The 14926-nt window shown below is 48.9% G+C and overlaps 1 protein-coding gene across 1 annotated transcript in view; it reads left to right on the top strand.

Moving 5' to 3' along the window:
- Positions 1–1687: 1687 nt before the first annotated feature.
- PDIA5 (protein disulfide isomerase family A member 5) overlaps positions 1688–14926 on the top strand; it is a 43460-nt gene continuing 30221 nt past the window's right edge. The window contains exon 1 of the mRNA XM_073647522.1: positions 1688–1837. Within this exon, the coding sequence (XP_073503623.1) occupies positions 1778–1837 (60 nt within the window). The 5' untranslated portion in view covers positions 1688–1777. The remainder of the gene's footprint in view (positions 1838–14926) is intronic.

The following is a 14926-nucleotide window of genomic DNA, read 5'->3' on the forward strand; positions in this document are numbered from 1 at the left end:
AGGAGAAGTTTCATCTGTAACTTTAGGCCTTTTAGAGATCATTTCACGCCTTTTCGATGCAGCCAAACGTTTCTCGATTCCTGATATCACCGCGTCCGGCGCAGTTTTGCTGGAGATTTTTACACTTTTCACCTCATTCTTTGAATATCGCAGTAACGCTCTATAATGGTTTGTGCACACGATGATTTCTCAAGAGGATTCTGCTCCAAAATCGCCTGAAAACACTAAACATACCCAGGACAAACTGAGCGCCTGCGTCTGTGTAGGGCTGTGCGCACACTGGGTCTTTCTGTGCACTTTTTGGAGTGGAAATGCCAAGTTTTTAAGGACAATTAAGTTTCAAAAAACGCATGAAAACCACTGAGTGTGAATGCGGCCCTAGGACTTGTGCCCACGGAGCTGCCGCCTGATTCCACATAAATGACAGTAGCGGCAGTGTGTCCGAGCCCTCTGTGCAGGCCGGCTAAAAAGAGAAAAATATCAGCGGTAAAAATGAAGGAAGATCCAGAACCACAGCCGCTGCTACAGAGTGGATAAGGCTATGTTCACACGTTGTATTTTTTGCTGCAGCAAAACCTGATCTCTTGGCAGAAGGTTTGTTTAGGACTTTGCTTGCTTTTTTGGTGCGTTTTTGCTGCATTTTTTTTCCACTGTCCTTTTGTCTCTTTTATGCATGTACGTAAAGTTTAGTGAAACAAAAAAAAATTCATTCTGGTTTTGGCACAAAAACTGCTGAAAAACCTGACACCTGCGTTTTTGGTGCATTTTTTTTCACCACCCGTTACTCCAATGGGTGAAAAACCGCTGAAAGGCAATGTACACACATCTTGTTTTTTTTTTATGCAAATTTTCACTGCGTTTTGCAGCACCAGCAAAGTCTCTGAGTTTCCAGAAGTCTCGTGCACACCTGTTTTTTTTTTTTAAATCAGTATTTTGTGCTTTCCATGTTTTTTTGCAGAATAGAGCAGGTAAAAAAAAAACGCGAAAAAACGCTGAAAAAACTCAAGTGTCAGGTTTTTCAGCGTTTTTTGTGCCAAAACCAGAATGAGATTTTTTTTTTTTTTTCACTGAACTTTATGCAGATGCATAAAAAGACAAAAGGACAATGAAAAATAAACCCGCAGCAAAAAAAAAGCAAGAAAACTCCTGAATAAACCTCCTGGCAAGAGATCAGGTTTTGCTGCAGAAAAAAAAACCGCAGCAAAAATGCAATGTGTGAACATAACCAAAGAAGTGACACGCTCTAGTTTGCAAAGCACAAAATCCTGAACAAGAAATGACCATGATGTGTGCATGAGATTTAAGGAATCTCATAGACTTTGCTGGTGCTGCAATACACAGCTGAAAAATCTGCATAAAAAAAGCATAAAAAACTGCAGAAAACACCATGTGTGAACATAGCCTAACCTTGTAGCTCACGTCATGAAGCAGACGCACGTAAACCGCACATTGTGGTAAAAACCCCTTAACCGCATCCTTCCCAGAACAAAAGGAGCTATTCTGTGAGAAAATGAGGTGAAACCTCCCAGGAGTCCGGTCATTGGGCTGTGCTAGAACTAGAAGTGCCAGAGTACCCATGAACCTGTACGCCTAAGGATTACAAGTCCCAGAGTCTCCGAGGAGACGCCAGGTGCATGTCGGGACGCTGGAGCATGCTGGGAGTTGTAGTCCCGCACACATAGGTCGCTCATCACCTGTCCCGCTGCAGCATAAACTACACGTCCCGGCATTCTCCGCGGCTGCTGAGTGCGCCTGCGCGGCCAGACGTGGCAGTCACATGATGGCTCCAGCCGGGCTCTGTAGGGGGATGAGGAGGATGAGGCTGCTGCACGTCCTGGTGAGTAACGAGGGGCCCCGGGGGCCACACACCCTGCGGGGGCCGAGCGGGGGAGCCCCGGACTGGGGGGGGGAGCCCCGAAACTTGTGCACAGGTATCTCCTCCTATACAGAGAGACCCCCAACTCCTGAGAGACCCCCGACCTGGTGTATGGGGAGCCCCCTATATACTACACAGACCCCACTGTATACAGAGAGACCCCTGACCTGGTGTGTGGGGAGCCCCCTATATACTACACAGACCCCACTGTATACAGAGAGACCCCCGACCTGGTGTGTGGGGAGCCCCCTATATACTGCACAGACCCCACTGTATACAGAGAGACCCCCGACCTGGTGTGTGGGGAGCCCCCTATATACTGCACAGACCCCACTGTATACAGAGAGACCCCTGACCTGGTGTGTGGGGAGCCCCCTATATATTGCACAGACCCCACTGTATAAAGAGAGACCCCCGACCTGGTGTGTGAGGAGCCCCCTATATACTGCACAGACCCCACTGTATACAGAGAGTCCCCCGACCTGGTGTGTGGGGAGCCCCCTATATATTGCACAGACCCCACTGTATGCAGAGAGACCCCACCTCCTGAGAGACCCCCGACCTGGTGTGTGGGGAGCCCCCTATATATGGCACAGACCCCACTGTATACAGAGAGACCCCTGACCTGGTGTGTGGGGAGCCCCCTATATACTGCACAGACCCCACTGTATACAGAGAGACCCCCGACCTGGTGTGAGGGGAGCCCCCTATATACTGCACAGACCCCACTGTATACAGAGAGACCCCCGACCTGGTATGTGGGGAGCCCCCTATATACTGCACAGACCCCACTGTATACAGAGAGACCCCCGACCTGGTGTGAGGGGAGCCCCCTATATACTGCACAGACCCCACTGTATACAGAGAGACCCCTGACCTGGTGTGTGGGGAGCCCCCTATATACTGCACAGACCCCACTGTATACAGAGAGACCCCCGACCTGGTGTGTGGGGAGCCCCCTATATACTGCACAGACCCCACTGTATACAGAGAGACCCCCGACCTGGTATGTGGGGAGCCCCCTATATACTGCACAGACCCCACTGTATACAGAGAGACCCCCGACGTGTGTGGGGAGCCCCCTATATACTGCACAGACCCCACTGTATACAGAGAGACCCCCGACCTGGTGTGTGGGGAGCCCCCTATATATTGCACAGACCCCACTGTATACAGAGAAACCCCACCTCCTGAGAGACCCCTGACCTGGTGTGTGAGGAGCCCCCTATATACTGTACAGACCCCAATGTATACAGAGAGACCCCTGACCTGGTGTGTGGGGAGCCCCCTATGCACAGACCCCACTGTATACAGAGAAGCCCCACCTCCTGAGAGACCCCGACCTGGTGTGTGGGGAGCTCCCTATATACTGCACAGACCCCACTGTATAAAGAGAGACCCCAACTACTGAGAGACCCCTGACCTGGTGTGTGGGGAGCCCCCTATATACTGCACAGACTCCACTGTATACAGAGAGACCCCCAACTCCTGAGAGACCCCCGACCTGGTGTGTGGGGAGCCCCCTATATACTGCACAGAACCCACTGTATACAGGAAAACCCCAACTCCTAAGAGACCCCTGACCTGGTGTGTGGGGAGCCCCCTATATACTGCACAGACCCCACTGTATACAGGGATACCCTGCTATTGCTATATAGAGACCCCCGACCTGGTGTATGTGGGTACAAATAATGTGGATCCACCAGAAATAAATCCAGAGTGCTGGTCTCTCGTATGCCAGGTGACAAGAGCAGACGTCCCCCGTGTATGTGGCCCCCTACACTGTAAGACACAATGTATCCAGTATATAACGTGGTGACTCCCATCCTCGCCCTCCGGCGACCCTGGAATCTGCCCAATGTGGTCGGGGGGGATTTTCCAGTTCACTCAGGACTAACAAGGAAATCCTGTAAGTGTCTATGGTGTGACTCGTGTGCACATATGTCCCCGGTGCAGGACGGCTGCGGTGTGACACGTGTGCACATATGTCCCCGGTGCAGGGCGGCTGCGGTGTGACACGTGTGTACATATGTCCCCGGTGCAGGGCGGCTGCGGTGTGACACGTGTGCACATATGTCCCCGGTGCAGGACGGCTGCGGTGTGACACGTGTGCACATATGTCCCCGGTGCAGGGCGGCTGCGGTGTGACACGTGTGCACATATGTCCCCGGTGCAGGGCGGCTGCGGTGTGACACGTGTGTACATATGTCCCCGGTGCAGGGCGGCTGCGGTGTGACACGTGTGCACATATGTCCCCGATGCAGGGCGGCTGCGGTGTGACACGTGTGCACATATGTCCCCGGTGCAGGACGGCTGCGGTGTGACACGTGTGCACATATGTCCCCGGTGCAGGACGGCTGCGGTGTGACACGTGTGCACATATGTCCCCGATGCAGGGCGGCTGCGGTGTGACACGTGTGCACATATGTCCCCGATGCAGGACGGCTGCGGTGTGACACGTGTGCACATATGTCCCCGGTGCAGGACGGCTGCGGTGTGACACGTGTGCACATATGTCCCCGGTGCAGGACGGCTGCGGTGTGACACGTGTGCACATATGTCCCCGGTGCAGGACGGCTGCGGTGTGACACGTGTGCACATATGTCCCCGGTGCAGGACGGCTGCGGTGTGACACGTGTGCACATATGTCCCCGGTGCAGGACGGCTGCGGTGTGACACGTGTGCACATATGTCCCCGGTGCAGGGCGGCTGCGGTGTGACACGTGTGCACATATGTCCCCGGTGCAGGGCGGCTGCGGTGTGACACGTGTGCACATATGTCCCCGGTGCAGGGCGGCTGCGGTGTGACACGTGTGCACATATGTCCCCGATGCAGGGCGGCTGCGGTGTGACACGTGTGCACATATGTCCCCGGTGCAGGACGGCTGCGGTGTGACACGTGTGCACATATGTCCCCGGTGCAGGACGGCTGCGGTGTGACACGTGTGCACATATGTCCCCGGTGCAGGACGGCTGCGGTGTGACACGTGTGCACATATGTCCCCGGTGCAGGGCGGCTGCGGTGTGACACGTGTGTACATATGTCCCCGGTGCAGGACGGCTGCGGTGTGACACGTGTGCACATATGTCCCCGGTGCGGGGCGGCTGCGGTGTGACACGTGTGCACATATGTCCCCGGTGCGGGGCGGCTGCGGTGTGACACGTGTGCACATATGTCCCCGGTGCGGGGCGGCTGCGGTGGGACACGTGTGCACATATGTCCCCGGTGCGGGGCGGCTGCGGTGGGACACGTGTGCACATATGTCCCCGGTGCGGGGCGGCTGCGGTGGGACACGTGTGCACATATGTCCCCGGTGCGGGGCGGCTGCGGTGGGACACGTGTGCACATATGTCCCCGGTGCGGGGCGGCTGCGGTGGGACACGTGTGCCCATATGTCCCCGGTGCGGGGCGGCTGCGGTGGGACACGTGTGCCCATATGTCCCCGGTGCGGGGCGGCTGCGGTGGGACACGTGTGCCCATATGTCCCCGGTGCGGGGCGGCTGCGGTGGGACACGTGTGCCCATATGTCCCCGGTGCGGGGCGGCTGCGGTGGGACACGTGTGCCCATATGTCCCCGGTGCGGGGCGGCTGCGGTGGGACACGTGTGCACATACAGTCACGGCTGAAAGTGTTGGCACCTTGAAATTGCTTCAGAAAATGATTTCTCCCAGCACATTATCACAATCACGCTTTTATTTCCTTCGCGTTTATTGGAACAACACAAAAAAAAACTGAGAAAAGGGCAAATTGGACATAATTTCCCAGAAAAGCCCAAAAATGTAGGTGCGGTGAGCGCTGCCCCCTCTCTTTTTGGGGGCTCTCTTTGGGAATTGCCAGATCAGCAGTTTCCGGCTCCTCCGTGCCGCTTCTCCGAGGTTATTTTAAGGTTTTCCCGGCTGCAGCAGGAAGCATCTTATTTCCGGCCTCATCCTTCAGTCTAGCAGCTTCTGATGTCTTGTCACAGAGCTGACACTTTATCTTAGACCCAAGAGCACATTGAGATGTGCAACCCCTCCCCCATCCCAGCCGCCGTACAGAAGCCCCCGGCTCAGGAATCCCGGCTACCAATGCCGAAGTCTTGGAGGAAATCCTCTGGCCTGTGCTGGAGAGAATACGCAGGTCACATCATATAATAACCAAATCCCCTGCTCATTCCACACTGTCATGTCGTATCTTCCAGTCACCTCCAGAGCTGCAGTCACTATTCTGCTGTTACATCATGTCTTATCCTTCAGTCACCTCCAGAGCTGCACTCACTATTCTGCTGTTACATTATGTCTTATCCTGCAGTCACCTCCAGAGCTGCAGTCAGTATTCTGCTGTTACATCACGTCGTATCCTGCAGTCACCTCCAGAGCTGCAGTCACTATTCTGCTGTTACATCGTGTCATGCTCCAGTCACCTCCAGAGCTGCGGTCACCCTAGATCTAGCTAGCTTGTTACAATGTAATAGTCTGGAGCCCCAGATGATTTTGTAAGAGGATTGCCTTTATTGGATACAATGTAACAAATGCTCAGCTGTGAGAAGTATTGGATCTGTGCAGATTTTCGGATTGTTGCTGTGCGTTGCGGATGTTACATGGTGGCGGATCTTTCCATTGGCAGTGATAGATCCTGATGTTCCTGGCACAGAGCCCAGTGTCGCTGCCTATAATTCCCGGTACAGCAGAGGCTTCTGGCCCGCTGTGCGTCACTGTTGTGCCGTTGGCAGCGGTGCCCACTATTGTTACCAGTCAGCTTCACTGATAACTAAGATGAGAGATCAAGTAACTTGTGGGATCTTGACCCAATATTGGGCATTAGAGGGTTGGAGATGGGCACCTGCGGATCTGAGCCCACACTGGCGCCTTTGTCTGTGCCAGTCACATCAGACATTCCTGTGGGTACGTGATATCAGATGACTATCGGGATCGTGTGAGGCGGGCGCCAGCTCTGGGACAGGTCATGAGAGTAACTGGCAGTGGCAACGAGAGATACATAGAGCTTGGGGTCTCCCCAACCTATAAGTGGAGACGACCGCTGCATGGCACAGACCACCCCTGTGCCCTCTGCCCCGTTATTAGGAGCAGCCGGCACTCGCAGGTGATGGGTGTGAAGCTCGGGGGGCGCCTGCTGGGTGGCGTACATAACACCCCCGAACACTGGCACAGTCCCTGAGCTGGCCCTGCTCTGTACCTGTATATACCCCGTATACAGCCGAAGCCCTGTCCACAAGAGCTGACAGTCTACGTGCACGCGGCTGCTGTGATCCCGGATGATCTGAGATTTGGTTCCGAGCCCCTCGAGCAGTGTGACGCGTCACTCCGGATCCTGCTCGGCCAATATTGATTTTGGATTTCACCTGGAACATGAATTGTGAAACGTGCGCAGCAAGAAACTGCTCTGTCGGCATCAGAAGAGGTGCGGCCCCCGGTACCTGCAGAGAGCGGGCGGCGCCCGTTGTTGTACGGAGACAACGTGCTGCCGGCGCGGTATAGTTGGTTAGATTGTCAGCTCTTCTGCCGCTGGATCTCCTGACCTTAAAGCTGTGTGCCCACTATGCGTTTCTTAAGCGTTTCTGCAGCGGCAATTCTGCTGCATTCACACTTAAAAACGCTTGGTAGAAGGTCTGCCATGTTCCCCAATGATAATCCGCTGTGCTGTGTACATGCTGCAGAAATTTCCGCTGCGGATTATCATTGCGGAAAAATCCACAGCACTACCAATTATTTTGCGGAATTGTGGTGTTTTCACCTCCATTGTCTTGCATTGAATCGCTTAATATCTGTATGACTACATGTGCACATGCGGATATGAAGCGATTCAATGTGCGGATGGTACCCGGGTCTGGAGAAGAGGAGACTCATCCAGACCCGGGTACCATAGTACCTGTAAAAAAAAGAATAAAAAATATACATTATACTTATCTTCTGATGGCCCTCAGTCTCCATAGTGATGCGTCCTGGCTCCCCGGCAGCTCACGATGGTCTAAAAGGACCTGCCATGACGTCATTTAGTCATGTGACGGGTCACGTGGTCGCATGTGGACCATCGGAAGGTGAGTATATGTTTTTTGTTTTTTTTTACCATTTTTATTCTTTTTTTCACTATTACTTGGTCACACTGTATATGCCGGTTGCCGGTTGCATGGATTTATATAGTGTGACCAAATTGACAAGCACTTTCCAAGTGATGCTAAAATCGCTTGTCAACCCGCATGCGGAAATGCAAGTGAAGAACGCTTCACAATCCGCATGCACAATCCGAATGAAAAATCCTGAGCATTTCTGCATCGTGGGCACAGCCTGACGCGTCTCTTATGCATTTTGTTTCAATTCCAGATTTATTTCTAGATCTCTGCTGCTGGGAGTAAGGCGTTATTCACACACCACTGTTTTATCAGTATATCATCTGTATTTCTATGCCAACACCAGGCGCGTCTCAGAAACACAGAGCAGTCGTCAGTCTTTCTATTAAACGTTTCCTTTGATTCTTCTACTCCTGGTTTTGCAAAGAAACCCTGCTGCAAAGTACTGACCAAATACTGAGGTGTGAATGAGCCCTACAATGGGAGCGTTTTGTGTGATCATCCAGATCTGCCGCCTCCCGGTCACTCAGGGTTCGCCACAGAGTATCTGACAATCCTCAGTGTTCTTCTCTCCTCATCACTCCTGCCTGCACTGATACATTGTAGCAAACTGCAGACCTGGGACCTGCGGTATTCTCCTACATGTTGTCAGTGGATGTTCTCTTTCCACCACAGCAGCAGAAGCTGAAGACAATGGGGGATATAAAGCAAACAGAAATCTGTAAGTTGTAGAATATCTTATTATTCAAGGGTTCGGCTCTATGTAAATAACGCGTCGTGTCGCTCCCTGATTCGCTCTTGGCGCTGGCGTCTGTCACTGCCGGCAAATCTAGGGTTAAATAATCTCTTCACGCCCAACGCACTTTGCCTCCTGTCAGACAACACCCAAATCTCTCCTGATACACAGCGACGAATAATACTGATAATAATACTACTGCAACTTAAGGCCCCGTCACACATAACGAGATCGTTAGCGCGTCACGGTTTTGGGATCGCTGGAGAGTCGTTTCGTGATCGCTGGGGAGCTGTCAAACATGAAGAACTTCCCAACGATTTCGGCCGCCCCAGCGATCTAACTAACGATCTCGGCGGTCGTTGGGACGCTTTCACACAGCAGCTATTTCAACGATCCACAGCTTGATAGGGACTGTACTGTGTCACAAAGGAGTGCATAAAATTACTTTTCCGCGCCCCCTCATCTCCGATTGGTGGACGCTACTGCGTTCTGATTGGCCGGCCTTGGTCGCTACAACGATTCGCAAAATCAGGACTCAGTCGAATGAACGGATATCAACAGCCCGGAGAATTCTGCTAGGATCTGCAATCCAGCACGAGGTCGGAAACAAAGGATGGAATCGCTATTCTGTTGCCTTCTTTATGCGGAAAATGAGAACGCTGTAGCGACCACCAATCGGGGACGAGGGGCGCGGAAAAGTCCAATTTATGCACGCCTACATGTCTCAGTGAATCGCTAACGAGGTCGTTGATGAGGTGTCAAATACAGCGATGCACACTGCCCAGCGGGAGCGCAACGACCCAGGAATGGTCCAGGAAGCTTTGTAACGATCAGCGATCTCACAGCAGGGGCCTGATCATTGCTACCTGTCAGACATAACATAACGAAAACCGTGACGTATCAACGATCTCGCTAGCGATCTCGTTATGTGTGACGGGGCCTTAAGGCGACGGCCCCACTATCAGTATTCTGTCAGTATTGTGGGAGCCAAAACCAGGAGTGGGTGATAAATGCAGAATTGGTGACTTGTTTCTATTCTACCTTTTCTCTGATTGTTCCTCACCTGGTTTTGTCTCCCACTCCTGAGAAAAAATACTGACCGAATACTGACCAAATACTGATAGTGGGGCCGTGGCCTTAAACTGCAACTACCATAACTACACTGCTACTGATAGCCTCTTATAACGCTCCAGTACTGATATAACCTCCAGACATTACACCATATGTGACTGATATCAGCCCCTCTTATAACGCTCCAGTACTGATATAACCTCCAGACATTACACCATATGTGACTGATATCAGCCTCTCTTATAACGCTCCAGCACTGATATAACCTCCAGACATTACACCATATGTGACTGATATCAGCCCCTCTTATAACGCTCCAGTACTGATATAACCTCCAGACATTACATCATATGTGACTGATATCAGCCTCTTATAACGCTCGAGTACTGATATAACCTCCAGACATTACATCATATGTGACTGATATCAGCCCCTTATAATGCTCCAGTACTGATATAACCTCCAGACATTACACCATATGTGACTGATATCAGCCCCTTATAATGCTCCAGTACTGATATAACCACCAGACATTACATCATATGTGACTGATATCAGCCTCTTATAACGCTCGAGTACTGATATAACCTCCAGACATTACATCATATGTGACTGATATCAGCCCCTTATAATGCTCCAGTACTGATATAACCTCCAGACATTACACCATATGTGACTGATATCAGCCCCTTATAATGCTCCAGTACTGATATAACCTCCAGACATTACATCATATGTGACTGATATCAGCCTCTTATAACGCTCCAGTACTGATATAACCTCCAGACATTACACCATATGTGACTGATATCAGCCCCTCTTATAACGCTCCAGCACTGATATAACCTCCAGACATTACACCATATGTGACTGATATCAGCCCCTCTTATAGCGCTCCAGTACTGATATAACCTCCAGACATTACATCATATGTGACTGATATCAGCCTCTTATAACACTCCAGTACTGATATAACCTCCAGACATTACATCATATGTGACTGATATCAGCCCCTCTTATAACGCTCCAGCACTGACATAACCTCCAGACATTACACCATATGTGACTGATATCAGCTCCTCTTATAACGCTCCAGTACTGATATAACCTCCAGACATTACATCATATGTGACTGATATCAGCCTCTTATAACGCTCCAGTACTGATATAACCTCCAGACATTACACCATATGTGACTGATATCAGCCTCTTATAACGCTCCAGTACTGACATAACCTCCAGACATTACACCATATGTGACTGATATCAGCTCCTCTTATAACGCTCCAGTACTGACATAACCTCCAGACATTACACCATATGTGACTGATATCAGCTCCTCTTATAACGCTCCAGTACTGATATAACCTCCAGACATTACATCATATGTGACTGATATCAGCCTCTTATAACGCTCCAGCACTGATATAACCTCCAGACATTACATCATATGTGACTGATATCAGCCCCTCTTATAACGCTCCAGTAGAGATATAACCTCCAGACATTACATCATATGTGACTGATATTAGCCCCTCTTATAACGCTCCAGTACTGATATAACCTCCAGACATTACATCATATGTGACTGATATCAGCCTCTTATAACGCTCCAGTACTGATATAACCTCCAGACATTACACCATATGTGACTGATATCAGCCCCTCTTATAACCTCCAGACATTACACCATATGTGACTGATATCAGCCCCTCTTATAACGCTCCAGTACTGATATAACCTCCAGACATTACATCATATGTGACTGATATCAGCCTCTTATAACACTCCAGTACTGATATAACCTCCAGACATTACACCATATGTGACTGATATCAGCCTCTCTTATAACGCTCCAGTACTGATATAACCTTCAGACATTACACCATATGTGACTGATATCAGCCTCTTATAACGCTCCAGTACTGATATAACCTCCAGACATTACACCATATGTGACTGATATCAGCCCCTCTTATAACGCTCCAGTACTGATATAACCTCCAGACATTACACCATATGTGACTGATATCAGCCCCTCTTATAACGCTCCAGCACTGATATAACCCCCAGACATTACACCATATGTGACTGATATCAGCTCCTCTTATAACGCTCCAGCACTGATATAACCTCCAGACATTACGCCATATGTGACTGATATCAGCCCCTCTTATAACCTCCAGACATTACATCATATGTGACTGATATCAGCCTCTTATAACGCTCCAGTACTGATATAACCTCCAGACATTACACCATATGTGACTGATATCAGCCCCTCTTATAACCTCCAGACATTACACCATATGTGACTGATATCAGCCTCTTATAACGCTCCAGCACTGATATAACCCCCAGACATTACACCATATGTGACTGATATCAGCTCCTCTTATAACGCTCCAGCACTGATATAACCTCCAGACATTACGCCATATGTGACTGATGTCAGCCTCTTATAACGCTCCAGCACTGATATAACCCCCAGACATTACACCATATGTGACTGATATCAGCCCCTCTTATAACGCTCCAGCACTGATATAACCTCCAGACATTACACCATATGTGACTGATATCAGCCTCTTATAACGCTCCAGCACTGATATAACCCCCAGACATTACACCATATGTGACTGATATCAGCTCCTCTTATAACGCTCCAGCACTGATATAACCTCCAGACATTACGCCATATGTGACTGATATCAGCCCCTCTTATAACCTCCAGACATTACATCATATGTGACTGATATCAGCCTCTTATAACGCTCCAGTACTGATATAACCTCCAGACATTACATCATATGTGACTGATATCAGCCCCTCTTATAACCTCCAGACATTACATCATATGTGACTGATATCAGCCTCTTATAACGCTCCAGTACTGATATAACCTCCAGACATTACACCATGTGTGACTGATATCAGCCCCTCTTATAACCTCCAGACATTACATCATATGTGACTGATATCAGCCTCTTATAACGCTCCAGCACTGATATAACCTCCAGACATTACATCATATGTGACTGATATCAGCCTCTTATAACGCTCCAGTACTGATATAACCTCCAGACATTACATCATATGTGACTGATATCAGCCTCTTATAACGCTCCAGTACTGATATAACCTCCAGACATTACATCATATGTGACTGATATCAGCCCCTCTTATAACCTCCAGACATTACATCATATGTGACTGATATCAGCCTCTTATAATGCTCCAGTACTGATATAACCTCCAGACATTACACCATATGTGACTGATATCAGCCCCTCTTATAACCTCCAGACATTACATCATATGTGACTGATATCAGCCTCTTATAACGCTCCAGCACTGATATAACCTCCAGACATTACATCATATGTGACTGATATCAGCCTCTTATAACGCTCCAGTACTGATATAACCTCCAGACATTACACCATATGTGACTGATATCAGCCCCTCTTATAACGCTCCAGCACTGATATAACCTCCAGACATTACACCATATGTGACTGATATCAGCTCCTCTTATAACGCTCCAGTACTGATATAACCCCCAGACATTACACCATATGTGACTGATATCAGCCTCTTATAACGCTCCAGCACTGATTTAACCCCTAGACATTACACCATATGTGACTGATATCAGCCCCTCTTATAACCTCCAGACATTACATCATATGTGACTGATATCAGCCTCTTATAACGCTCCAGCACTGATATAACCTCCAGACATTACATCATATGTGACTGATATCAGCCTCTTATAACGCTCCAGTACTGATATAACCTCCAGACATTACACCATATGTGACTGATATCAGCCCCTCTTATAACGCTCCAGTACTGATATAACCTCCAGACATTACATCATATGTGACTGATATCAGCCTCTCTTATAACGCTCCAGTACTGATATAACCTCCAGACATTACATCATATGTGACTGATATCAGCCCCTCTTATAACGCTCCAGTACTGATATAACCTCCAGGCATTACATCATATGTGACTGATATCAGCTCCTCTTATAACGCTCCAGTACAGATATAACCTCCAGATATTACACCATATGTGACTGATATCAGCCCCTCTTATAACGCTCCAGCACTGATATAACCTCCAGACATTATACCATATGTGACTGATATCAGCCCCTCTTATAACGCTCCAGCACTGATATAACCTTCAGACATTACATCATATGTGACTGATATCAGCCTCTTATAACGCTCCAGTACTGATATAACCTCCAGACATTACATCATATGTGACTGATATCAGCCCCTCTTATAACGCTCCAGCACTGATATAACCTTCAGACATTACATCATATGTGACTGATATCAGCCTCTTATAACGCTCCAGTACTGATATAACCTCCAGACATTATACCATATGTGACTGATATCAGCCCCTCTTATAACGCTCCAGTACTGATATAACCTCCAGACATTACATCATATGTGACTGATATCAGCCTCTTATAACGCTCCAGTACTGATATAACCTCCAGACATTACACCATATGTGACTGATATCAGCTCCTCTTATAGCGCTCCAGTACTGATATAACCTCCAGACATTACATCATATGTGACTGATACAGCCCCTCTTATAACACTCCAGTACTGATATAACCTCCAGACATTACACCATATGTGACTGATATCAGCCCCTCTTATAACGCTCCAGTACTGATATAACCTCCAGACATTACATCATATGTGACTGATATCAGCCCCTCTTATAACGCTCCAGTACTGATATAACCCCCAGACATTAACCATTTGTGACTGATATCAGCTCCTCTTATAACGCTCCAGTACTGATATACCCTCCAGACATTACATCATATGTGACTGATATCAGCCTCTTATAAAGCTCCAGTACTGATATAACCTCCAGACATTACATCATATGTGACTGATATCAGCTCCTCTTATAACGCTCCAGCACTGATATAACCTCCAGACATTACATCATATGTGACTGATATCAGCTCCTCTTATAACGCTCCAGCACTGATATAGCAGGTGGCTTTGGTCCCTATCTGTCGTCCTCTGGTATTTCCAGGTCGCTGTACACACAGTACATTGTTGCCCATTGTTTCTGATTCTCCTGGAGTAGTGGTATAACGTCCAATCATCGATCGTGAGGATAAAT

Source organism: Phyllobates terribilis, unplaced genomic scaffold (genome assembly GCF_046119375.1).
Source record: "Phyllobates terribilis strain yellow unplaced genomic scaffold, ASM4611937v1 Scaffold_9__5_contigs__length_417890890, whole genome shotgun sequence".
Lineage (NCBI taxonomy): Eukaryota > Metazoa > Chordata > Amphibia > Anura > Dendrobatidae > Phyllobates > Phyllobates terribilis.